The sequence below is a fragment of the Podarcis vaucheri genome (assembly GCF_965113315.1).
Source record: "Podarcis vaucheri genome assembly, chromosome: 8".
In the NCBI taxonomy this organism is placed as follows: Eukaryota; Metazoa; Chordata; class Lepidosauria; order Squamata; family Lacertidae; genus Podarcis; species Podarcis vaucheri.
Window position 1 is genome coordinate 87,028,569 of NC_138766.1, and position 23,995 is coordinate 87,052,563.

Below are 23,995 nucleotides of genomic sequence, written 5' to 3' on the forward strand. Positions count from 1 at the left end.
GTCATAAACAAGGGCTGATTCCTATTTCAGCCTTTGAAATATTGTATTGCAGTAATTGCACAAGGCTGCAATGCTATATATACACTAGGGATGAGCTTAAATCTGTCAATTTTAGTTTTTTTCAGTTTCTCATTTCCCCCAGTCTTAAATTCAGTTCTCCACATTTCCACCTCAGTATGTGATTTTATTTCATTTAACAAATCCTCATGAACATTCAGAAGCAGTTTCCTAATATGCACATATCTATTTGCATGCAATTCTTTCTAATAAGCACATTTTTGCAAAACAATTTCCTCTTATATAATGCCTTTTGTGTGTTACTTTCACTATTATATGCATTTAAACGCATGCTTTACCCCAGTATGTGCATTTGTATACAGTTACTTTAGCACCACAAAATTCAGACAAGTCTCCTAGGAAGAGCATTCCACAGGTGAGGTGCTATACTGAAAAGGTCCACTCAACATCTGGTGCCTTCCAGATATTTTGGACTACAATTCCCATCATAATCTGCCAAGATGGTCAATGGTCAGAGATGATGGGAGCTGTAGTCCAAAATATCTAGAGGACATCAGGCTGGCAAATGATGATCCAATTCAACTTTTCCCATGGTCAGCCAGAAGTCCACAACTCAGGCATGAGCATGATGCCCATACTCTGAAGCAACTGGTAAGAAGAGGGACTTTCCCTCATAACATGGGCATCTGATTCACTTCAAAGCACCTGTGCCTTTCTTATGCACGAATATGTTTACAGAAGTCTATTGACTCACCCTCTCTGGAAGAGATCCACATTATGGAATTTGTGCAGCTCCACAGAAAAGTCAACAGTTCCCTGAACCTCCGACATGATGTTTTCAGGTCATCACCTAAAGAGCAGGTGAGAAAGGGAGAAGCTGGTTGAGCAGATGGGAAAAGATGGAGATGGACAGCAGAAGTTTATCAAAAGCTAATAATAATAATAATAATAATAATAATAATAATAATAATAATAATAAAATAATAATAATTTTTTATTTATATCCTGCCCTCCCCAGCCGAAGCCAGGCTCAGGGCGGCTAACAACAATAAAATAATACAACATTCTAAAATCATTTCATTATAAAACTAATTCAAATCAAATTAATGGCAACCATTGGGCTAGAGTTCTGTGAAGATTGCCAAAGGAGGGAGTCAGGCTGTGCCCTGGCCAAAGGCCTGGTGGAACAGCTCTGTCTTGCAGGCCCTGCGGAAATATGTCAAGCCCCGCAGGGCCCTTGTCTCTTGTGACAGAGCGTTCCACCAGATTGGGGCCACAGCCGAAAAAGTCCTGGCTCTGGTTGAGGCCAGCCTAACCTCTCTGTGGCCCGGGACCTCCAAGATGTTTTTGTTTGAAGACCGTATGTTCCTCTGTGGGACATACAAGGAGAGGTGGTCCCGTAGGTACGAGGGTCCTAGGCCGTATAGGGCTTTAAAGGTTAAAACCAGCACCTTTAAAATGGGCCTTACAGCCAGGAAAAGCCTGCTGAAGATGGATCAAATCACCTGCACAAGCAATATTGAATTCGTCTCCTTCACATATTTTGCAGCTTTGCATTTCATGTATTTAAAGGTGGGCATGGGGGAAGCAAATGGAAAACACACCAGCCTTGCAAAGAAGTTCAGCTGAGATTTTGATCTGATCAACCTAAGCTGTAATCAAACATGGCGAATCTGCAACTCACCTGGTGTGGCCTTGTGGCCCCCTGTGGGTCTGACCTATGCTTGAAGACCCATGCTTTAAAACGTCAATAGAATTGTAGAGTTGGAAGGGACCCCGAGAGTATCTAGTACAACACTCTGCCATGCAAGAACCACAGCTCAAAAATCCCTGACCTTTGTTTGAAAGCCTCTAATGATAAGTATTGGGGATGCGGGTGGTGCTGTGGGTTAAACCACAGAGCCTAGGACTTGCCAATCAGAAGGTTGGTGGTTCGAATCCCCGCAATGGGGTGAGCTCCCGTTGCTCGGTCCCAGCTCCTGCCAATCTACCAGTTCGAAAGCACGTCAAAGTGCAAGTAGATAAATAGGTACCGCTCCAGCGGGAAGGTAAATGGCGTTTCTGTGCGCTGCTCTGGTTCGCCAGAAGCGGCTTAGTCATGCTGGCCACATGACCTGGAAGCTGTACGCCGGCTCCCTTGGCCAATAAAGCGAGGTGGGCGCCACAACCCCAGAGTCGGCCACGACTGGACCTAATGGTCAGGGGTCCCTTTACCTAATGATAAATATTAAACTCCTAAAAACCGCATCAAAAGGGATAGATACATGGTAGATGCCCTGTGTGTGTGGTTTGTCCCAGTCACCAAGCATTAGTGAGATCAAATGATGGTATGTGCAAGCCTTGCAAATCCCACCGACACATGACAAGAACCAGAGAACGAAACGAGAAACACACAGTATCGTTTGCATTAAGAACACCACCATACATTACAAGCAACGAAGAGCAAACCTGTTTACTGACCTGACTGCTGAGCAATCTTCCCAGTGTTACTCTTCAGCAAAAAAACACACACCCAGCCTCACTATTTTGGTTACACTTGCCTGCTTCTGTTACCAAATCCTTTCCCAAATAATCATCAGGGGCAATGCCACAGCAAAACAAAACACCCCATGGAACGAGACCACGGCTCAAAAACAGGAGAGCGAGAGAAAGAATTTGCTGTCTTGCTTAGAAAATTTGCAAGGCTTCATACTATATTTGTCAGGCACTGTGTTGCATTAGGTTTCCAGCTACGAAGCTGGGATTTGTTTGCCGGTGGAAAAATAATAATAGAACCTTTAGAAAGAATGAAGAAAAGCCGTCCCCCTCTCTGTTTTGCTTATGAAATATTGTCCCACAGAACGGAATATTTCTCACTCTTTCTCCCTCGCTCTCCCACTAGCACAAAAATCAATAAAGTCAGATTCGGAGAGGACCAGAATAATGATATGCTGCTTCAGAAATAAAGGGCAACTGTGAGTCATGAGCAAAGACATGCTCGCTTACAATAAAGTGTTTGAAAAAGTGAGCTGAGCGGAGAGATAAGGCATGTTATTTATTTATTTCGTACACACACAGGCAGTTCTCAAGCATGAACTTCCACAGCCCAGCAGCTTGGGCTTTTCCCTTTCTGGAAGTTATTTGTGGCTCATAGGTAAAGGGACCCCTGACAATTAAGTCCAGTCGCAAATGACTCTGGGGTTGCGCCGCTCATCTCGCTTTAAAGGCTTCCACAGTTTTCCTGGGTCATGTGGCCAGCATGACTAAGCCCCTTCTGGCAAAACCAGAGCAGCGCACAGAAATGCCATTTACCTTCCCGCCAGAGCGGTACCTATTTATCTACTTGCACTGCATGCTTTCGAACTGATAGGTTTGCAGGATCTGGGACTGAACAACAGGAGCTCACCCCGTCACGGGGATTCGAACCGCCAACCTTTCGATCGGCAAGCCCAAGTGGCACAGTGGTTTAACCCACAGCGCCACCCACATCCCTTGTGGCTCATAGCTGCTGATAAATCCAAAGTAGAATATCCACGGTCAATGGCAATATACCATTAGATGTTAAATATTGGAGGGAATGGGCTGCTGTTTTTTGACTGCTCCAGCATTTCTCCAATGAAAACATGTATGTCATATTCAATAATAATAATAATAATAATAAAATAATAATAAAATAATAATAATAATAATAATAATAATAATAATAATAATACCCCGCCCATAATACCAGCCACTCTGGGCAGCTTTCAGCATATATTAAAACATAATAAAACATTAAACATTAAAAAAAGCTTCCCTATACAGGGCTTCCTTCAGATGTCTTCTAAAAGCTGCATAGTTACTTACCTCCTTGGCTTAGGGGTCACATGACTCCATACCCTCCAACATTTCTTTGATGGAAATAGGGACACCCTAAGGGAGGCAGGACCTAAGGGAGTATGTGGACCGAGAACTCCCAGAAGTGCAAGCTGGATTTAGAAGAGGCAGAGGAACCAGAGACCAAATTGCAAACATGCGCTGGATTATGGAGAAAGCTAGAGAGTTCAAGAAAGACATCTACTTCTGCTTCATTGACTATGCAAAAGCCTTTGACTGTGTCGACCACAGCAAACTATGGCAAGTTCTTAAAGAAATGGGAGTGCCTGATCACCTCATCTGTCTCCTGAGAAATCTCTATGTGGGACAAGAAGCTACAGTTAGAACTGGATATGGAACAACTGATTGGTTCCAAATTGGGAAAGGAGTACGGCAAGGCTGTATATTGTCTCCCTGCTTATTTAACTTCTATGCAGAATTCATCATGCGAAAGGCTGGGCTGGATGAATCCCTAGCCGGAATTAAGATCACCGGAAGAAATATCAACAACCTCAGATATACAGATGACACAACCTTGATGGCAGAAACTGAGAAGGAATTAAATAACCTTTTAATGAGGGCGAAAGAGGAGAGTGCAAAATATGGTCTGAAGTTCAACATCAAAAAAACCAAAGATCATGGCAACTGGTCCCATCACCTCCTGGCAAATAGAAGGGGAAGAAATGGAGGCAGTGAGAGATTTTACTTTCTTGGGCTCCATGAATTATGGTGCTGGAGGAGACTCGAGAGTCCCATGGGCTGCAAGAAGATCAAACCTATCCATTCTGAAGGAAATCAGCCCTGAGTGCTCACTGGAAGGACTGATCGTGAAGCTGAGGCTCCAATACTTTGGCCACCTCATGAGAAGAGAAGACTCCCTGGAAAAGACCCTGATGTTGGGAAAGATGGAGGACACAAGGAGCAGGGGATGACAGAGGACGAAATGGTTGGATAGTGTTCTCGAGGCTACCAGCATGAGTTTGAGCAGACTGCGGGAGGCAGTGGAAGACAGAAGTGACTGGCGTGCTCTGGTCCATGGGGTCACGAAGAGTCGGACCTTTACCTTTAAGGAAAAGCAAGACATTCCAGGATCAATTCAGAAACTGGGACAACTTCTATAAATCCGGGACTGTCCCTGGGAAATGGGGACACCTGGAGGGTCTGGTATCTGCACCCAATAAAGTCACTGTATTCTGCATAATGGTCAAGCTGGTCCAGACCTGCAGCTCCATGGCAGAGGAAAGGTGGAGCATGAAAATGTACAATAAATCCAATAAACAACCTTTACATGTTGCCTTTTGCAAGCTAACTGGCCGCTGATTTGGGTCTCACCCTGCCAAGACCAGAATCCAATTTTCATTGAAAGAAATGCAAAGCCACAGCTGGATGTAAGCAATTTACCACTTTTATTGCTCATAAGATGCTGTGGAACCTGGCTGATCCCTGTGCCGGTGGCTTATTTTTAGCCCAAGCAATCACCGGGGTTAGCAAACATTTATTTCACCCTATTGTTGAGCTGCTCATTTTCTGTTCTCCGTCGGAAGAAGGCAAGGCCTGCATGACATGAGTAATTTCTTTAACTCCGAACTATGATTAATGTTTCCCCAGGTTCCAGAATACTGCAAGGCTTTCCACAGCTGAGAGATCTTGAATAGGGAGATCAAAAATGCTAAGGGCTTTAGACAATTCCTCTTTCCCCAGTTTGGGCACTGTTGGCGGTGTAGATGGTGAACTGCCACCAAAGAGATCCTAGGTTCTTGTGGATAGTGGCAGAGTTCCTGACCAGCCAAAACTATACTGCGCTTCTGTCATGACACCAAGCTGGGAGCAGTAGCTAATGCCACAGAAGACAGAATCAGAATTCAAAATGACCTTAACCTAACAAAATGAATTTCAACAGGGACAAATGTAAGGTTCTGTACTTAGGCAGGAAGATCCAGATGCACAAATATAGAATGGGAGGCACCTGGCTTACTAGCAGTACATGTGAAAAGGATCTAGGGGTCTTGGTGGACCACAAGCTTGACATGAGTCAACAGCGTGATGCAGCAGCAAAACAAGCTAATGCTATTCTAGGCTGCATCAACTGAAGTATAGTGTTCAGATCAAGGGAAGCAATGGTGCCACTCTTTTCTGCCTTGGTGAGACTACATCTGGAATACTGTGTCCAATTCTGGGAACCTCAGTTTAAGAAGGATATTGACAAGCTGGAATGTGTGCAGAGCAGGGCAACCAAGATGATCAAGGGACTGGAAACTAAGCCTTAAGAGGTGGGCTTGAAGGAGCTGTGTATGTTTAGCCTGGAAAAGAGGAGACTGAGAGGAGCTATGATAGCTATCTTAAAGGGTGTCACATGGAAGAGGGAACATACTTGTTTTCTCCTGCTCTGGAGGGTAGAACTGGAACCAATGGCTTTAAGATTCTATATCAACACAAGAGGGAACTCCTTGTAAGATCCTTCTCTGATATTGCTGAAGGTGATCTATTCATATTTTTTTTTTTAAAAAAATGATATTTATTGGAAAAAGAATTTTTAAAATCACAAAGAAACAAAAAGAACAAAATTACAGGGGGGAAAAGACAAAAACACAGATAAAAAATAAAACCATCATTTTCAAATTCTCCACTTTCTTTACCTTCTTTCCATGACCTCCTCCCCCTCCCATCTCTTGTATCTTGATTTGATAATTGTCACAGCAAATCCTTCCCATAATTCATAATATTATATCAATACATAACCTTACTCTATTTTCATCCCATCTTATATAAAACCTTAAAACTTAAAATTTAAATCTTATTTTTATCAGCTTCTCATAACCGTTACCTTTTTACCTAATTCTTTAAACATTCTTACAAGAGCCTGGTAATTTCATTTCAGCATTTTTGCAACTTTCATAAAAAAACATTTCTAACAATATAAAAACAAAAAGAGAATAAAAACAATCCAATCTTCTTCCAGCGTCCCCTCCCCCCGGTCCCGGGGTTATCAGTCCTTTTTGTCCCATTATTCTAGCCCATTTAACCTGGTGATCTTATATCCGATGAAGGTGATCTATTCAGTACAGTAACACTTCTACTAATGAGGATGCAGTCCACACTCTTGTTTAGTTATTTAGTACATTTATATGCCACCTTTTATTTTCTCAAGGAGCTCAAGGTGGTGTACATGGTTCTACCCCTCCCCATTTCATCCTCACAGCAACCCTGTGACATATGATAGGCTGACAGATGGCGACTGGCACAAGGCCACCCAATGAGCTTCAAGGCCGAGTGGGGTTTCAAACCCTGTTCTCCAAGGTCATGATGGTCCAATGTTCCAACCATTACGCCATGTGTGGGTAGGGACTGTCTTGTTTTGATTATCTGCAAGTTGCTCTGGCAGCCTTTATGGCTGAAGATTGAGGTACAAATGCTCTAAATTACAAACAACCAAACAAGAACAGAGCAGGGAGAGCAAACAGTCAATTGCACATTGTAAATTCCCAGGGGGATATTTACAGAGGCCTTTTACAGGTGGCAGAGGAAGCAGAGACAGACAAACTTTCACCAACCGACATTCAGTGGCGTACCATGGGGGGTGCCAGGGGTGCCGGTCGCACCGGGCGCAACATTTGGGGGCGCGCGTTTGGCCGGCCCTCCTAGAGGAAGCAGGAACCCCACTGTCCTCGGACCTCCTCCGAAGGCTGGCAGTGGGGCGGAGAGACCTTCTCCCTGCGCCAGCCTTCGGATGGCTGTCCTGAAGTCTTGTGGTGGGAGCAGTGGCGTAGCGTGGGGGGTGCAGGGGGGGGCCTCCCGCACCTGGCGCAAGATCTGGGAGGGTGCGGAAGAGACTCGAGTGCTAAAATCCACGGGTTAGGGGGCGCAAATTACTTGCCTTTCCCCGGGTGCTGAGAACCCACGCTACGCCACTGCTGACATTAGCTGTGGGTAGCTGTTTCTTTCTATATCCTATCCCATTTCCCCATATATAGTCCATTTTTAAATGTTATTTCCATTAGTATATGCATTCCTATATACACTTTATTCTAATATATGCATTTCTTGGTATGCATTATTTGTCTGCAGAACTGCATCACAAAATTCATTTCGAAGGATGGCAGCGTTCCTGTTCTCATACCGTTTTGGAAATTGCAAACCAGGTAGGTTCGCCTTTATGGGCAAAATGAAATCGACTTCTCCCCCACCCCTGGAGCTGGTAATAATAGCTGCACTCCCAACAGCAGTCAACCTCCCTTTCCCCTTCGTTAAATTTTGCAGTTCCCCCTGCTTCACCAAGACAGGTAGCAAAACATTATTTCGGCATGTTTCATTTTATCTGCTGCGCCATCTGTTTGTGGGGGGAAGGAGTTAGGAATAGTTTCAGGTAAAAGCACACTGGGGACTTGGTTATGGAGAAAATGAAATTGTGTTAGCTGGAACAGGTCCCAGGCTCTAGAGCTGTGGTTAAATACACCAGGGTCTCTCTTCATTTCCATAGTGCACTGATTAGGAGGCATAGGGGAGGTGAGTTATCATGTGCTCTCTAGGGCTGTATTCACATGGCATTTATTCAATTCCACTGGCATCCCCCTAACTGTTAATTTCCACATTATATTTGAGCTCTCACACAACATAAACACCACTATAGTTCCGAAACTATAGTGGAACATAATGCATATTAAGCACTCATTTCTGTATTTATTTGCAAAGAGCTGTTTTCTGGAAGCAAATAACATGGAAATGAGCACTAAACTTGTGCTATAAAGGTAAAAGGTAAAAGACCTATAAAGGTAAAAGGTAAAAGACCTATAAAGGTAAAAGGTAAAAGACCTATAAAGGTAAAAGGTAAAAGACAGTTAAGGCCAATCAAAGGTGACTATGGCGTTACGGCGCACATCTCACTTCAGACCGAGGGAGCTGACGTTTGCCCAAAACAGCTTTCCGCGTCATGTGGCCAGCAGGATTAGACCGCTTTTGGCACAATAGAACACCGTGACAGAAATCAGAGCGCACGGAAATGTCGTTTGCCTTCCCACCACAGCGGTATCTATTTATCTACTTGCACTGGTGTGCTTTCTAATTGCTAGGTTGGCAGGAGCTGGGACAGAGCAATGGGAGCTCACCCTGTCGTGGGGATTCAAACCACCAGCCTTCTGATTGCCAAGCCCAAGAGGCTCAGTGGTTTAGACCACAGCGCCACCTGCGCTACAGAGCTGGAAGGCACCCCACAGTAATCTAGTCAAACTTCCTGCAATGCAACAACCACAGCTAAAGAATCTCTGGCAGATGGATTTTAAACCTTAAAATTCTCCAATGAAGTTCCAGAAGTTGCTTTGACATCACACGAAAGCTCAAATATAATGTGGAATTTAATAGTTGGGGAAAAGTCATGAAAGCAGACTAAACTAAAGTCAAACTTATGGAATACGCAGAAATGGCAAAATTCATGGGAATACTCAGAGACGATGACAATAAAAACTTTTTAAAAACTAGGAACCGTACATGCTGTATTTACAGAAATACTGGAAAAAATGGACTTACTAGCAGGGTTCGAGTAAACACTTACAACTAAGAAGACAAGTGTAAAGGTTATGAGAGAATAATATGGAAATTAATGAAATGTAAGATGTGATTTAAAGAAAATCTGGTTTAAGAATGGTATGAATATAAGAGCATTTAGCTAAAAGATGAAAAGTAAGATAGAAAAATTAAGCAGAAGTAGCAAATTGTTAGGGATGTGGGTGGCACTGTGGGTCAAACCACAGAGCCTAGGACTTGCCGATCAGAAGGTTGGCGGTTTGAATCCCCGCAATGGGGTGAGCTCGGTCCCTGCTCCTACCAACCTAGCAGTTCAAAAGCACGTCAAAGTGCAAGTAGATAAATAGGTACCATTCTGGTGGGAAGGTAAATGGCTTTCCCGTGCGCTGCTCTGGTTCACCAGAAGCGGCTTAGTCATGCTGGCCACATGACCCGGAAGCTGTACGCCTGCTCCCTCAACCAGTAAAGCGAGATGAGTGCCGCAACCCCAGAGTCGGCCATGACTGGACCTAATGGTCAGGGGTCCCTTTACCTTTACCTAGCAAATTGTTAAAGAACCAGAAGGGGAAGTTGAGGGAAGTCACAGAGTGGTGGTGGGGAGTTTTGTTTTGTTTTTTAAAAATATGATAAATGTGTTGAAGATTAAATTGTAAAATCAAATAAAAAAATTATAAAGAAAGCAGACTAAACTTCTCCTTGAATGCTAGGTGTTTTGGAGCTCTATCCAGAAGTGTGGACGCACAAATAGACAGAAGCTCTCTGTGACATAGCGAAAGGACAGGAAGCGAAGGAGAAGTGAACCCAAGTCATTTAGCAAAGCAGGGGAGGCTCCAAACTTGAAAGTGAATTGACCGCTACAAACAGCAGAACATTCCAACCTCCCAGGTGTAAGCACAAATGAAATGTTTCCCATGTAAGCAATCAATTTGCTTCGTGCGCCACATCGGTAAACTGAAACAAACACGGACACCAGCAACCCTGGGAAGGAGGGATTTCCACAAGAATATCTATTTGCAGCAAAGCACAAAACCCATCACAAGGAACAGCATCTCTCTTGTGCTGCCAGAAATGACTCAAGCTTCTAGAGATAACAGCATTTTCTTATACATGGGCAAGTCGGATGCCCCCTGCATTGGACTAGATGAACCTTGGGTTCCTTCTATGATTCTATGAAAATACAAAGAATGGGATTAGAATTAGCTTCTGATGCACTTTTTGAAAGAAGTGCCAGCACCAAGGGTTGGCAACATTAAGCACCTGCTGAGGACTGAATCCTCAGGGACCAGGTCTAATCTCTGTGGAGCCTCCTTACTCTCCTGCTTCTCTCCTCTGAGAGCCAGTGTGGTGTAGTGGTTAAGAGTGGTAGACTCATAATCTGGTGAACTGGGTTCATGTTTCTGCTCCTCCACATGCAGCTGCTGGGTGACCTTGGGCTAGTCACACTTCTCTGAAGTCTCTCAGCCTCACTCACCTCGCAGATTGTTTGTTGTGGAGGAGGAAGGGAAAGGAGAATGTTAGCTGCTTTGAGATTCCTTCGGGTAGTGATAAAGCGGGGTATCAAATCCAAACTCTTCTTCTTCTCTTCCTTGTGACTGCTACCTGTGCAACCATCCTCTCCAGGTGAGCAGCCAGGCAGAGGAGCAAGGAAAAAGAGCAGGAACATGCTCTGCACACCCTGTCTCTCTATGGACATAAGAAGAACCCTTCTGGATCTAGGAGACGTCCCAATTAGTCCAAAATACTGTTCTCAGAGTGCTCAGTCAGATGCCTCTGGGGTTCCTAGTGAATAGCATATAGTTGCATCAAAGTAGGATTCTCAGCACCTAAATATAGAAGCCTGTTGCCTCTGGCAGTAAAACAGAGGTATCATGACTAGTAGCTGCTCATTTCGTTCAACATCTGAGCTCCGATTTCAGTGGGGCACTGCCTGCAGAACATTCAGGAGCCTCAGAGAAGGGGCACATTCGGTCAGATCTCCTTCTCTGAATGTGCCTTCCCTCCTCTGTAATGCGAGAGATCCTGTGGAATCCTGTGGTCCCTGGAACAACTTCCCAGGCAATGTAGGACAGCAGCCTTAGACTTGCTATCAGAAGTAATGCATAAATTGAAACGCAACCATCTTTCAGAATTCCCACTTCTCCAGCTGCGAATTGTATATAAAAATGCATATCCCAGGCATTAAAAATTTGTATGTTACTGAAAATAGCATATTAGAAGAAATCACTTTGCAAAAGATTTTGGGCATAATAGGCAATGTGGAGAATATAACTTTGGACTGGACAAATGAGAGATTGAGAGAAACAGATATTGACAGGTTCACCCATCCTCACACAGGACATCATAATTCAGAGGAAGATACAAGAGTATGGAGGACACATCAAGGAAGAAAACTGCTTTCAGCCTCTCATGCCTCATGTCTGACCAACTTGTAGAATATTCACAATAAACACACGAGATGTAACCAGCTGTGTTCTTAGATAAAGAAGGTATACTATTCATTGTATCCAATTGTAAATTTCAACAGAAGTAACTCATAAAGTTCAACAAACGAACAAAGCAGAAGACCAAGTGGATTAGATCATTCTCTAGTCAGTTCATTCACAAGGTCAATCCATGTAATGGTGTCTATTCCACCTATCTGTTCATAAAGTCCAAACAATTCACATGAAAAGTTGTTACAGTTCCCCAAAATCCTTTCACAGAGTCTAGACAAGGATTTCATGTTGGTTCTTTGGACTTATTGAGGATGCTTTATGTGACCATAGGTTTGTTTGTTGTTGTCATCTTGTAGAATAGGCATGGGGAACCTGTGGCCCTTCAGCTATTTCCCATCAGTTCCAGCCAGTATGACCAATAATCTGAAATACTGCGAGTCTGTCTGGAGGGTCTGCCAGTTGTGAACTGCCCTGTGGTCTTCAGAAGAAGGGCTGTCTACAAATTTAATAAGCAACAACAACAATGAATGCAACAAATAGATACATTTTCCCAATACACCACAGGGTGGGTCCAGATAAGCAGCAGAATGTGTGCTTGCATGCATAGAGTCAACCCACAACATCTCCGTTGTAATAGGATCTCAAGGAACAGGTCTGAGCATGGACAAAGTTGTTGCTTGCCAATAGCAGCTAGTATCCTGGGGCAGAGTCACTTTCCACATACCAGAGTTACTGCATCTTACCTGAATGAAGCTGGGGGGAGGGGCACAGTGGCTGTGCTGATGAAGCGGGGAACAGCAAAGTCAGGCTATATCAGCACTGGTCTTGGGCAGGTGGCTTTGCCACACCACACAGTGGCCGCTGGAGCAGAGATCTCAGCATTGCGCTAGGCAGACCAGTGGGCTGATTTGGGTGGCACTGTGGTCTAAATCACTAAGTCTCTTGGGCTTGCCGATTGGAAGGTCGGCAGTTCGAATCCGTGCAACAGGGTGAGCTGCCGTAGCTCTGTCCCAGCTCCTGAAAACCTAGCAGTTCGAAAGCTTGCCAGTGCAAGTAGATAAATAGGGACCACTGCGGTGGGAAGGTAAATGGCGTTTCCATGCGCTCTGGTTTCTGTCACAGTGTGCACCAGAAGCAGTTTATTCATGCTGGCTACATGACCCAGAAATCTGTCTATGGACAAACGCCGGCTACCTCAGCCCGAAGTGAGATGAGCACTGCCACCCCATAGCCGCCTTTGACTGGACTTAATTGTCCGGGGATCATTTGCCTTTACCTTACCTTCAGTTTCCAGTACCTTCTCAGAAGAAAAGCGGCAGCAATAGATTTGGATCACCACCGTTGGCTCTGAGTCACTGGGGAAGGCTCTATGGGAAGCTCCGTAGATGCTTACAGCTTAGCATTTATGAAGCAATTTGCAGTGTTCAAACATGTATGCAGCCTCGAGATGCTTGGAGGAGAGGTGGGACCCAAATAACAAATGAATATTTATAGGAGAGAGCTGCAAGCAAGCATACCCAGCAACATTTGAAGAAGATTTTACCATCTCCAACCGTGAATATCGAGGGTGGTCCAGCAACACTTCCTTGCGTGTATGCTAGCTCCCTTGCATAGCAGAGGGACGATCGCACAGCCTAAGCATTGAAAGGATCAAGTTGCACATGGCCGATGGCAATAAAACACTCATGGAAGCAGTAAAGCTCAATCAAGCATTGTTTGCTTGAAAGGCAATATCATTCTTGATGTTAGAAGACGATTTTCAACTTTAAGGTAAAAGGACCCCTTACAGTTAAGTCCATTCTGAACGACTCTGGGGTTGAAGCGCTCATCTCACTTTACAGGCCGAGGGAACTGGCGTTTGTCTGCTTCCACAGACAGTTTTTCCGGGTCATGTGGCCATCATGACTAAGCTGCTTCTGGTGAAGCCAGAGCAGTGCACGGAAACACCATTTACCTTCCCACCAGAACTGTACCTATTTATCTACTTGCACTGCGTGCTTTCAAATTGCTAGGTAGGCAGGAGCTGGGACCGAACAACAGGAGCTCACCCCATCGCGGAGATTCAAACCGCCAAACTTCCAATTGGCAAGTCCAAGTGGCACAGTGGTTTAAACCACAGTGCCACCCGCATCCCCTTTTACAACTTTACTACCACACGAATAGTAAGGCACACTTCCGTTCTACATGCTGCCTGCACTCAGCTCAGTGGTCTCTCCCCTTCAGGAATCACGCAAACCCACAGATATGTGCTCCTCAGCTATTTATTGCTGATGTAGACCAAACAATCTTGCACTTAGATGCTTCAAGAATCTTCTCATGGTTTCTGGAAACGAATGGATCTTTCTCACTTACCCTAACATCATTTACTATAAGAGCTTGCAGGGGAGGAAGGAATGGAAACGTGTGCATCCTTAGCTTTCTTTAAAGAAAAAAAAAGCACTTGATATTTATGAAAAGGAGGATGGAAAAAACTAGGTGCGAGGATGTAGCATGGATGAATGCAAAAAATAAATTAATAGAGGGAGCCGTTGAATAGCATAGAGTCTTAGACCCACACATTAAATTCGTATGGCTGTAATCCTGTAGGCTCTTTGAAGCTAGATAATGGGAGCCGTTTTGACAGATTCTGCCTTTCAGATCTGACAGCTGCTTTGGCATGTTTGCATATGCCTTCTTTCAATACCACACAGTGCTCAAAACAAGCACCAAGGGTATCTCTTTTGTGGCAGTTCCTCAGCCAGGATGGAGCAGACTTCCTTTTTGGAGCAGAACCTCAGATAGCTGAAATGGATTTATATGTTGGTCACATCTGCAATGTACATTTTGAGCACAATTTCAAGCATATGGTGTGTCCCCTGGGAATTGTAGTTCACCCCTCTCACAGGACTACAGTTCACAGCACCATCGTGTCGTGTGCTTTCAGTGGGTGCTGCTTTAAGTGGATGGCATGGATGTGCCCACAGAAGATCTCAAGAGAGAAAGACCATCTTGAACCCTATTTCCCTTCTTGGGTTTAAAGATCTGCGGAGGAGTGCCTCTTGGTAGTTCCTACACCCTCAGAGGTGCAGAGAATGGTTGGAGGCAACCTATTCTTTCTTATGTCATGGAACCCCATGTCGTTTACATGAGATTTCTAAGCAGTCACATCTTCAGAAACTAACCAGACCCAGATTTCTTAGCTTCAGCAAGATGGTGGCCTCAGGTGCTTCCTACAGATCATACACTGGAACTAAGTTAGCCCAGCCAGCGAGCAAGAGTTCTGCCAAAGGGAACATATGGCTCTCCAGAAGTCTGTTAATCCTAGGAACTAAGACACCCTATGTTGAGAGTTTCTGGAGGACAGCAGGAAATGTGTTGGCCAGTGGCTGGCCAGTACCACATGTCCTTCAAGATAGCTTTTGCTGCCTTTCAATGCTGCAACATCTAAAATGTGATGTTCCCTCCCCACAGGGTTGTGCCTAACATCTTCATTGAACAATTTCCCCAGTATGCACATCTTAACTGGTATTTCATTTTGTGGGACCCCACTTCTGTAACTTACTTTATACTGTTTCATTCCACGTGGAGTGGCTTTATGAGTGCTGCAACTGCATTATTCATAAAATCATAGAAGTGTAGATTTGGAGGTGATCCTAAGGGTCATCTAGTCCAAATCCCTGGAATGCAGGAATCTCATTTGAAGCATCCATGACAGACGGCGATCCAACCTCTGCTTACAACCTCCAATGAAAGAGAGCCCACAACCTCCCAAGGAAGTCCATTCCCTGTAGAACATCACTTAATGCCAGAAAGTTCTTCCTGATGTTCAGTCAGAATCTCCCTCTCTTCCCCCCCCCACCTTGTAACTTGTAGCTATTAGTTTGAGTCCTACCCTCCAGAACTGGAGAAAACAACCTTGCCCCATCTTCCAGGTGTTACCCCTTGTGATATTTGAAGATGGCTATCATATCTCCTCGCAGTCTCTTTTCCAGGCTACACATACCCAGTTCCCTCAACTGTTCCTCATAAGGCTTGGTTTTCAGACCTTTGATCACCTTGGTCCTTTGTACATGCTACAGCTTCCAATATCTTTGTGAAATTGTGGCACCCAGAACTGGACACAGGACTCCAGGTGTGACCTATTGTTGTATCGTTTTTATATAATACTATGTTCTGTTGCTGTATCCCAGCCCTTGGACCTTATGGCAAAGAGCCAGGAAAAAAGAAGAAGCCAACAACAACTTACAAGCAAACAAGTAAATACATGTTGGCCCCAATCCACTTTGAGCTTGTTGACACCAGTGCTCTGAAAGCTGCTGCCATTCTGTAGTATAATCCTAGTATAATGTCTTCCGTGTGACTCAGTCCTCTCACCACCCCCTCCCCCAGGACTTTATTTTATTTTATTCTGATCATTTTATTTTTTTTGCCAGCCGGCGCTTCCAACCAAACTCCCAAGGTCAGCTTCACATTGCGAAGCATCTTAACATTTCAGGGTGCATCGCTTTCTCTCCGAACATTTCATCCTGCCTACCTCGATCTGTGCAAACGGCACGTGAGATAAAAGGGCAGATAGAATGAAGCACACATTATGCAAAACGCACGTGCGCACACTTGTCTCCCGGTACCTCGGATGACCTCTAGCCCGTGGTAATTAACGGAATTAATGTCTGCTGCAGGAATATAAAACATGCGAAACGGCAAAGGGCTGGAACAAAGCCCAGCAGAAGGCTTATACAAAGAGGATGTTCTGATCCTTGCAGTCAACAATTCTCCTCTGACGTGTATGTATATATAAAAAAGGGATTGTGGGTGGGTGGGGAAAGCTGCCATAGCTTCAGTGTTTGAGCTGTTTTTGGCTTCCCTCTGGAGCCCAATTATGGGGGGGGGGAGTAAATATTTCATAGAATCATAGAGTTTGGAAGAGACCACAAGGGCCATCAAGTCCAACCCCCTGTCAAGCAGGAAACACCATCAGAGCACTCCTGACATATGGTTGTCAAGCCTCTGCCACGATTTAAGCCACGAGTTGGGAACCTCAGGCCTGTGGGCCAAATTTGAACCCTCCAAGCTTTCCATCTGGCTCTCATGACTCGTACCAGGTCACACCCTTTGCGGACCCTGCTCTGCACCCTCATGGATTGTTTTTGTCTGGTTGGAATGTGTCATTGAACTCTGTCAAGGCCTCTTGCTAGCCTAGATGAAAGAAAAGGGCTGTGTGAGTGTGTAGCAACTCTGCAGAGATAACATTTGCATGCCCATTTTTGCCTCCAGCCTTGCCCACCTCTGGCCCCTGGAAAGCTGCCTAGATAGGAATGTGGCCTTCAGGCTGTTAAATGTTCCTCACCCTTGATCTATGCTATGCATATGGGAATTTCCATCACATAAAGCTCATCCGAGTGCTCCTTACCTCCTGCCAAAAGACCTAGTAGCTAATTTCTCAGCAATTTGGTAGGCTTAATCTACCCTGAAGGGGCTCCTGTGCCAGTAAATTTCATCCACTTTGGCCAAAAGGGGGAAAGTTATAGCCGTTTTTAGACTCCCCGTTATAGTGAACACCAGGGGGGAGGCTGTTGAGTGAAGGAGAAGCTGGAAGTGGGCAGATGCCTGCAAAACATCAGGCTGTAGTAACACCCACCCCCACCCACACCCCTGACCTGGATTGATTATGGCAACAATCTTAGATTGATAAAGATCAGGGCTTGCTTTTTTTTTTTCAGCCAGAGCTCAGCTCTGGCACCTTTCAAGTGGGAGCCATTGCCATCCTAAGAGAACAAGTGAGAAGTTCATGGTGAGCTCTGGCACTTTTTTCCTAGAAAAATAGCACTAATAAAGATCTAAGCTGTAGTAATTCCCCCGCCTGAAATGATTATGACAATGACCTCAGATTTACAAAGCTTTGAGCTGTAGTAGCCCCCCAGTCAGGATTGGTTATGGAAATGGCTTCAGAGCTATAAAGCTTGAAGCTGTAGTGACTCATAGTTGGGGGTTGGTTATTACAAAGGCCTCGGATTTGTAAAGCTTTGAGCCGTTGTAAACCACCAAGCTGGATTGGTAATCGAGATTTATAAACTTTCAGGGTGTAGTAACTCCCCAGTGCCCGAGTTGTTGGTGGTGCTGGTCTCAAATTTGGCTCACCAAGAAGGAAATTCTCAGACATTCTGACTGTTACAGAAATTCTCAGCAGTGCTAAAACACATGCCTAAAAAAAGAAGATAAACTATCTGGGGGAAGAATGAGAAACCTGTCAAATGTCTTTAAACAGCATCAACATTTACAATTTTAAATGCTTGTGTTGTAGGCAAGATGTAGAAACTGGAATATGGCTACAAATGGAAAGACTCCAAGACTATGGCTTGAAGCTTAAAGTGCAATTATCAGAGAGGAGGCCCCAGAGAACATGGGAGGACTTGCTGGTATCACCAGGCTGTCCAGATCACTCTATGCTAAGGCTGAACTAAACCAGAGATGGGGAATCTATGGCTTCCCAGACTCCAATTTTCATCAGTCCCAGCCAGCAAGGCCAATAGTCAAGGATGAAGGGAACTGGAATCCAACATCTGCAGGGCCACAGGTCCCATAACCCTGAACTTAACATTGAAAGTTTTTAAGCAGAAGTTGGATGGCCACGTATCAGGGATATGGGAATTTCCTTACACTTCCAGTTAGCTGATAGTTCCTCCGTATGCCCTGTTCCAAGAGACATTCAGAGCAGGGGGACCCATCCATCCATCCATCCATCCATCCATCCATCCATCCATCCTAGGGCTATGCACTGGATTTGGCTGAAGCCCACATCCAAACAGAGTCGGTGGGATCTGGGCTTGGGCTATGATGGTTCAAGACAGACCCAGGTTGCCTCAGGTCAGTCTGGGCTGTCCAGAGTAATCTGGAATTGGCAGGTGTCAGTGCAGCAAGGCTGCAGGGAAGACACTTCTTGTTGCTGGAGACTTTTTAATTTCCTTTTCCATACCAACACAACTGATCTCCATATCTACTCCATCAAAGGTGAAACACATGGAGATAAGTCCGCTCCAGATACTAATGATTATCCGTTCCAGGGTTTCAGAGCTGGTTTATCACATCCAAGTGGGTGTGTTGCACAATGAATGTACAGACAATCAGGAAAGGCACTTCTGAAGCAGCACCCAGCAGGATTGAACCCTCCTGCTCTTGGACTCAGCAGCTCCTTCACTGTATGTTTAATCAGGGTTTTAACTACCACCCCAATCGATTCAGAGAGACCCAAGTCTGATGTTCTTTGGGTCGGCGAGGGTTGGGGACAATCTGGGCCTCCAGTTGGTGGTATAGGGAAAGTGTGTACAGCCCAACACAGACAAACAAAGTTTTCTTTTTGAGTTGGAGGGAAGAAGCATGGTGGAATATTGAAGAAGGGGGGTGCAAATCTTGTAACCTTCTAAAAGAGCAGCTATGGGGGCAATCTCAAAGACAGAGGCAGCCCTCCATTCAAGCACTGGAGTGGGTTCCTTTGAAGGTGCTTAGACTTGACTTTTACACAATCTAAAGCGCACTTTGAGCAGTGTCAGAATAAAAGATGCTTCCAGTTTTAATTCAGGGTAAAGCTGGTCTGGCCATTGCTAGAATTTAGCAGGCAGGCTTCAAGATCCTACCAATCCCACTGGAAAGGGAATATAAATTTGCATCTGAAGCTTTAATTGCCTGAGATGCCGCATTTTTTCCTTCATTTAAGAATGACTCATGCAAGAACCATTTTCTCAGCATAATCAATTTTGGCACAGTATTTCATTTTATTCTGAACCGGGAGTGAATGTGTGTTTTTCTAAAAAAAAAAAATGAAACATGCGCCAATGAGATCCTGTTATGCAGAATGATGGACTGTCACTGAAGGCTATGGGCCATTTGTGAAGAGAGCAGAAACAGAGACACAAAACTGTTATGCTGTTGGTATGAAGCCACTTTATAAGAATAAATCAGTCGGTCTAAGTCCAGGTGGGCTTGCTTTTCACATGTATTTTCACCCACTGTAAAAAAACAGGGGTGTGTGCCAGAAATTGGTGAAAAGCTTCCCCAGAGACCCAGGGCTAGTTCTAGGAATACATTACAGGTGGATAGATTTTGATGGAACATTAAGAGAAATTCCCAGTTAGGGGTGGTGAGCTCTCTCTCTTTGCCAGTCTTCAAGCAGTGGCTAGGCAGCTATCCGTTGGGAATACTTGAGCTATGAGTGTCCTGCATCAAGCAGCTACATGGTTTACAAGGCCTCTGCCAACATCATTACTCTATTATTATATAGAGGCAGCAACTGATGAAGTATTGGAGATGGAGCCACAACACCACCTAATCTGTTGGTGGCCACTCTCCTGCACTCCTTCCCTGCCTTAGAACACAGCAAGCATGAGGATGGTGACAAAAGTAGAGGGTGGTGACAAAAGTTGAGTTAGCTGGCTCTGCTTGTCATGTGCTCTGGCGCCACCCACTCTTAGCCTCCTTGCACTCCACCCTATCGGTACAAATGGGCACCAGCCACCACTGCTGTACAGAGGGAGCTGCAGATACCTATTAGAAGAGAAGAAGAAGAGTTTGGATTTGATATCCCGCTTTATCACTACCTGAAGGAGTCTCAAAGCAGCTAACATTCTCCTTTCCCTTGCTCCCCCACAACAAACACTCTGTGAGGTGAGTGGGGCTGAGAGACTTCAGAGAAGTGTGACTGGCCCAAGGTCACCCAGCAGCTGCATGTGGAGGAGCGGAGATGCGAACTCGGTTCACCAGATTACGAGACTACCGCTCTTAACCACTACACCACACTGGCTCCTGTTTATGCAAGAGTCACCTTGTGGAGGTGATTTTAATTGGGGAAATGGCACCAGAGGAAAAGGTTAAATACCCCATCCTCCAGTTCAGTCAAACTGACAGGCCTTCTACCCCCACTGTGCATTCAAGTTTAAAATCAGTTTAATCACGGACCCCCTGCACACTTTGTAGTTTGGTCCTTGAATGGCTTTGGGCTTTCTATCTCTCATGACCCAGCTTTAGTCTTAGCTGGCAAATGAGATCTTAGCTCAATAGCCAGCCCATGTTGACTGCAGGGCAAAGGGATCTTGTTAAGAATTTCTCACCCACCAGCATTCTCCAGAGGAGGAGAATTTAGCAGCTGGTGTCTCAGTTGGAGACACACGGTTATAATTTATGCACGCACTGCTAGACTCTGACACCAAGAACTTATGCATCCCAAGAGCAGCAAATGTGGTTAAGTGCAGAATCACTGCCTAAAGCAAAGTTTCAATTTTTTATTGGGTCCCAGCAGAGAGAAGCAGCCAATAAATGTGGAAAGAAGAAGAAGAAGAAAACTGGGGTGGGAGGTTAAGACTCAGAAGTTTTTCAAGAGGTCTCCCCCCATGCATAATGATATACACAATGAAAGGTGATAGCTCAGTCAGTAGAGCATGAGACTCTTAGACTCAGGGTTGTGGTTTTGAGACCCATGTTGGGTGAAAGATTCCTGCATTGCAGAGGCTGGACTACAAAGCTACGATTCTATAATTCTATGAAAATAGCTACATAAGGAGAGCCTTCAGCAGATATTGCAATCACCTCTTCTCTGTGACTTTCTTCACATGCCGCCAGGGTAAAATTTGGAAACCAGGTGCAGGGGAATGGGATCAGTTGTATGGGCTTTCCAATGCGCACATACTCAACACAATACCAGGGAGTAACACTTGAACTTGGGACCATTCAATGAAGTTGAATGATGGAAATGTCAAGACAGACAAAACAAAGTACTGCTTAAAGGAGCACACAGTTGAACTGTGGAATTTGCTTCCAGAAGATGTACAGTGGTAATTCGGGTTAAGAACTTAATTCGTTCTGGAGGTCCGTTCTTAACATGAAATTGTTCTTAACCTGAAGCACCACTTTAGCTAATGGGGCTTCCTGCTGCCACCGCGCCACCGAAGCACGATTTCTGTTCTCATCCTGAAGCAAAGTTCTTAACCCGAGGTACTATTTCTGGGTTAGCGGAGTCTGTAACCTGAAGCGGATGTAACCTGAGGTACCACTGTACTAATGACTGCTGACTTGGAAGGCTTTAAAAGTGGATTAAACAATTCAGGGAGGATAAAGACCATCCATAGGACAACACTCGCAACTTGGGAATGGACTACTTAGAGACATAGACTTTGTTTGAATAAATATGACAACATTTGGAATGAGTTTATACAGAATGTAGAATATTAATATTTACTCATGTATTAGGATAATGACACTATATCAATTTAAATAAGAATGAAAGGCAGTATATTACGTTACATTTCATAGAATCATAGACTCTTAGAGTTAGAAGGGACCCCTTGGGTCATCTAGTCCAACCCCCTGCAATGCAGGTATCTCAGCTACAGCATCCATGACAGAGGGCCATCCAACCTCTGATTTATTTCTAACAATCTGTTTAAAAACCTCCAAGAAAGGAGAATCCACAACCTCTCAAGGGAGTCACTGCTCAGCAGCTCTTACTGTCAGAACATTCTGAATGTTAAGTCAAAATCTCCTTTCTTGCAACTTGAAGCCTTCTGAGTCCTACCCTCCAGAGAAGGAGAAAGCAAGCATGCTCTCTCCTCTATGTTGCAGCCCTTAAGATATTTATATATCCTCTCAGTCTCCTCTTTTCCAGGCTAAACATACCCAACTCCCTCAACCATTCCTTGGTTTCCAGACCCTTGATCATATTGGTTGCCCTTCTCTGCACACGTTCCAGCTTGTCAATACCCTTCTTAAATTGTGGTGCCTAGAATTGGGCACAGTATTCCAAGTGTGGTCTGACTCAGGCAGAAGAGAGTGATGGTATTACTTCCCTTGATCTGGATACTATACTTCTGTTGATGAAGCCTAGAACACTATTAGCTTGTTTTGCAGCTGCATCACACTGTACTGTTCTTGGGGGACTCCCTGGTCCTGAATGGGGTACCTGTGCCCCTGGAGGACCAGGTATGCAGCTTGGGAATCATTTTGGACTTACAGCTGCCCATAGAGGCACAGGTCAATTCTGTATCCAGGGCAGCTGTCTACCAGCTCCATCTGGTACACAGGCTGAGACCCTACCTGCCCATGGACTGTCTCTCCAGAGTGGTGCATGCTCTAGTTATCTCCCTCTTGGACTACTGCAATGCACTGTACGTGGGGCTACCTTTGAAGGTGACCCGGAAACTACAACTAATCCAGAATGCAGCAGCTAGACTGGTGACCGGGGGTGGCCGCCAAGACCATATAACACCGGTCCTGAAAGACCCACATTGGCTACCAATACATTTCTGAGCACATTTCAAAGTGTTGGTTTTGACCTTTAATGCCCTAAATGGCCTCAGCCCAGTATACCTGAAGGAGTGTCTCCACCTCCATCTTTCTGCCCAGACACTGAGGTCCAGTGCTGAGGGCCTTCTGGCTGTTCCCTCACTGTGAGAAGCAAAGCTACATGGAACCAGACAGAGGGCCTTCTCGGTAGTTGCGCCCGCCCTGTGGAATGTCCTCCCATCAGACGTCAAAGAGATGAACAACTACCTGAGATTTAGAAGACCTCTGAAGGCAGCCCTGTTTAGGGACGTTTTTAATGTGTGACAGTTTAATGTATTTTTAATCTTTGTCGGGAGCCGCCCAGAGTGGCTAGGGAAACCCAGCCAGATGAGCGGGGTACAAATAAATTATTATTATTATTATCCACCAAGATGCCAAGATCTTTTTCACATGTGTTGTTAGTAAGCCAGGTGTCCCCATCCTATATTTGTGCATCTGGTTCTTCCTGCCTAAGTGCAGAACCTTACATCTGTCCCTATTGAAATTCATTTTGTTAGCTTGCACCCAGTTCTCCAATTTGCTAAGGTCACTTTGAATTCTGTCTTCTGAGGCATTAGCTACCTCTCCTCCCACCCACACTTTGTTCTTTCCTCCCCTCACTCCCCCCTTTTTCTTCTCTGTGTCATTTTCAATAAAGTATTAATATTGAGAAGAAGAAGAAGAAGAAGAAGAAGAAGAAGAAGAAGCAGCAGCCATCTATTGCTACTAGCAAAAATGGCTATGATTCCCCCTCCACTATCATAAGGAATATGCCTCCGAATACCAGTTGCTGAAAATCCCAAGTGGGCAAGGGACAAGTGGGCAAGTGTTACTCTTACATCCTGCATGCAGGGTTCCCATAGACATCTAGTTGACCACCATAAAAACTCTTCTTATGCTCTCAT

The 23,995-nt window shown here is 44.8% G+C and overlaps 1 protein-coding gene and 1 long non-coding RNA gene across 4 annotated transcripts in view; one reads left to right on the forward strand and one right to left on the reverse strand.

Moving 5' to 3' along the window:
* Nucleotides 1-23,995, reverse strand: part of FAM135B (family with sequence similarity 135 member B) — a 144,231-nt gene that overhangs the window by 92,393 nt on the left and 27,843 nt on the right. For 2 of the 3 annotated variants that reach the window (XM_082235473.1, XM_082235474.1), the window contains one exon: nucleotides 773-868. In XM_082235473.1, coding sequence (XP_082091599.1) covers nucleotides 773-849 — 77 coding nt within the window. In that variant the 5' untranslated portion in view covers nucleotides 850-868. Of the gene's footprint in view, nucleotides 1-772; nucleotides 869-13,085; nucleotides 13,213-23,995 lie in introns of those variants that run through there. The other variant, XM_082235475.1, reaches the window with a different exon arrangement.
* LOC309539634 lies at nucleotides 760-11,830 on the forward strand. The gene is made up of 3 exons (XR_014222886.1): nucleotides 760-879; nucleotides 7,918-7,991; nucleotides 10,077-11,830. It is a non-coding gene; the product is annotated as an uncharacterized lncRNA (long non-coding RNA).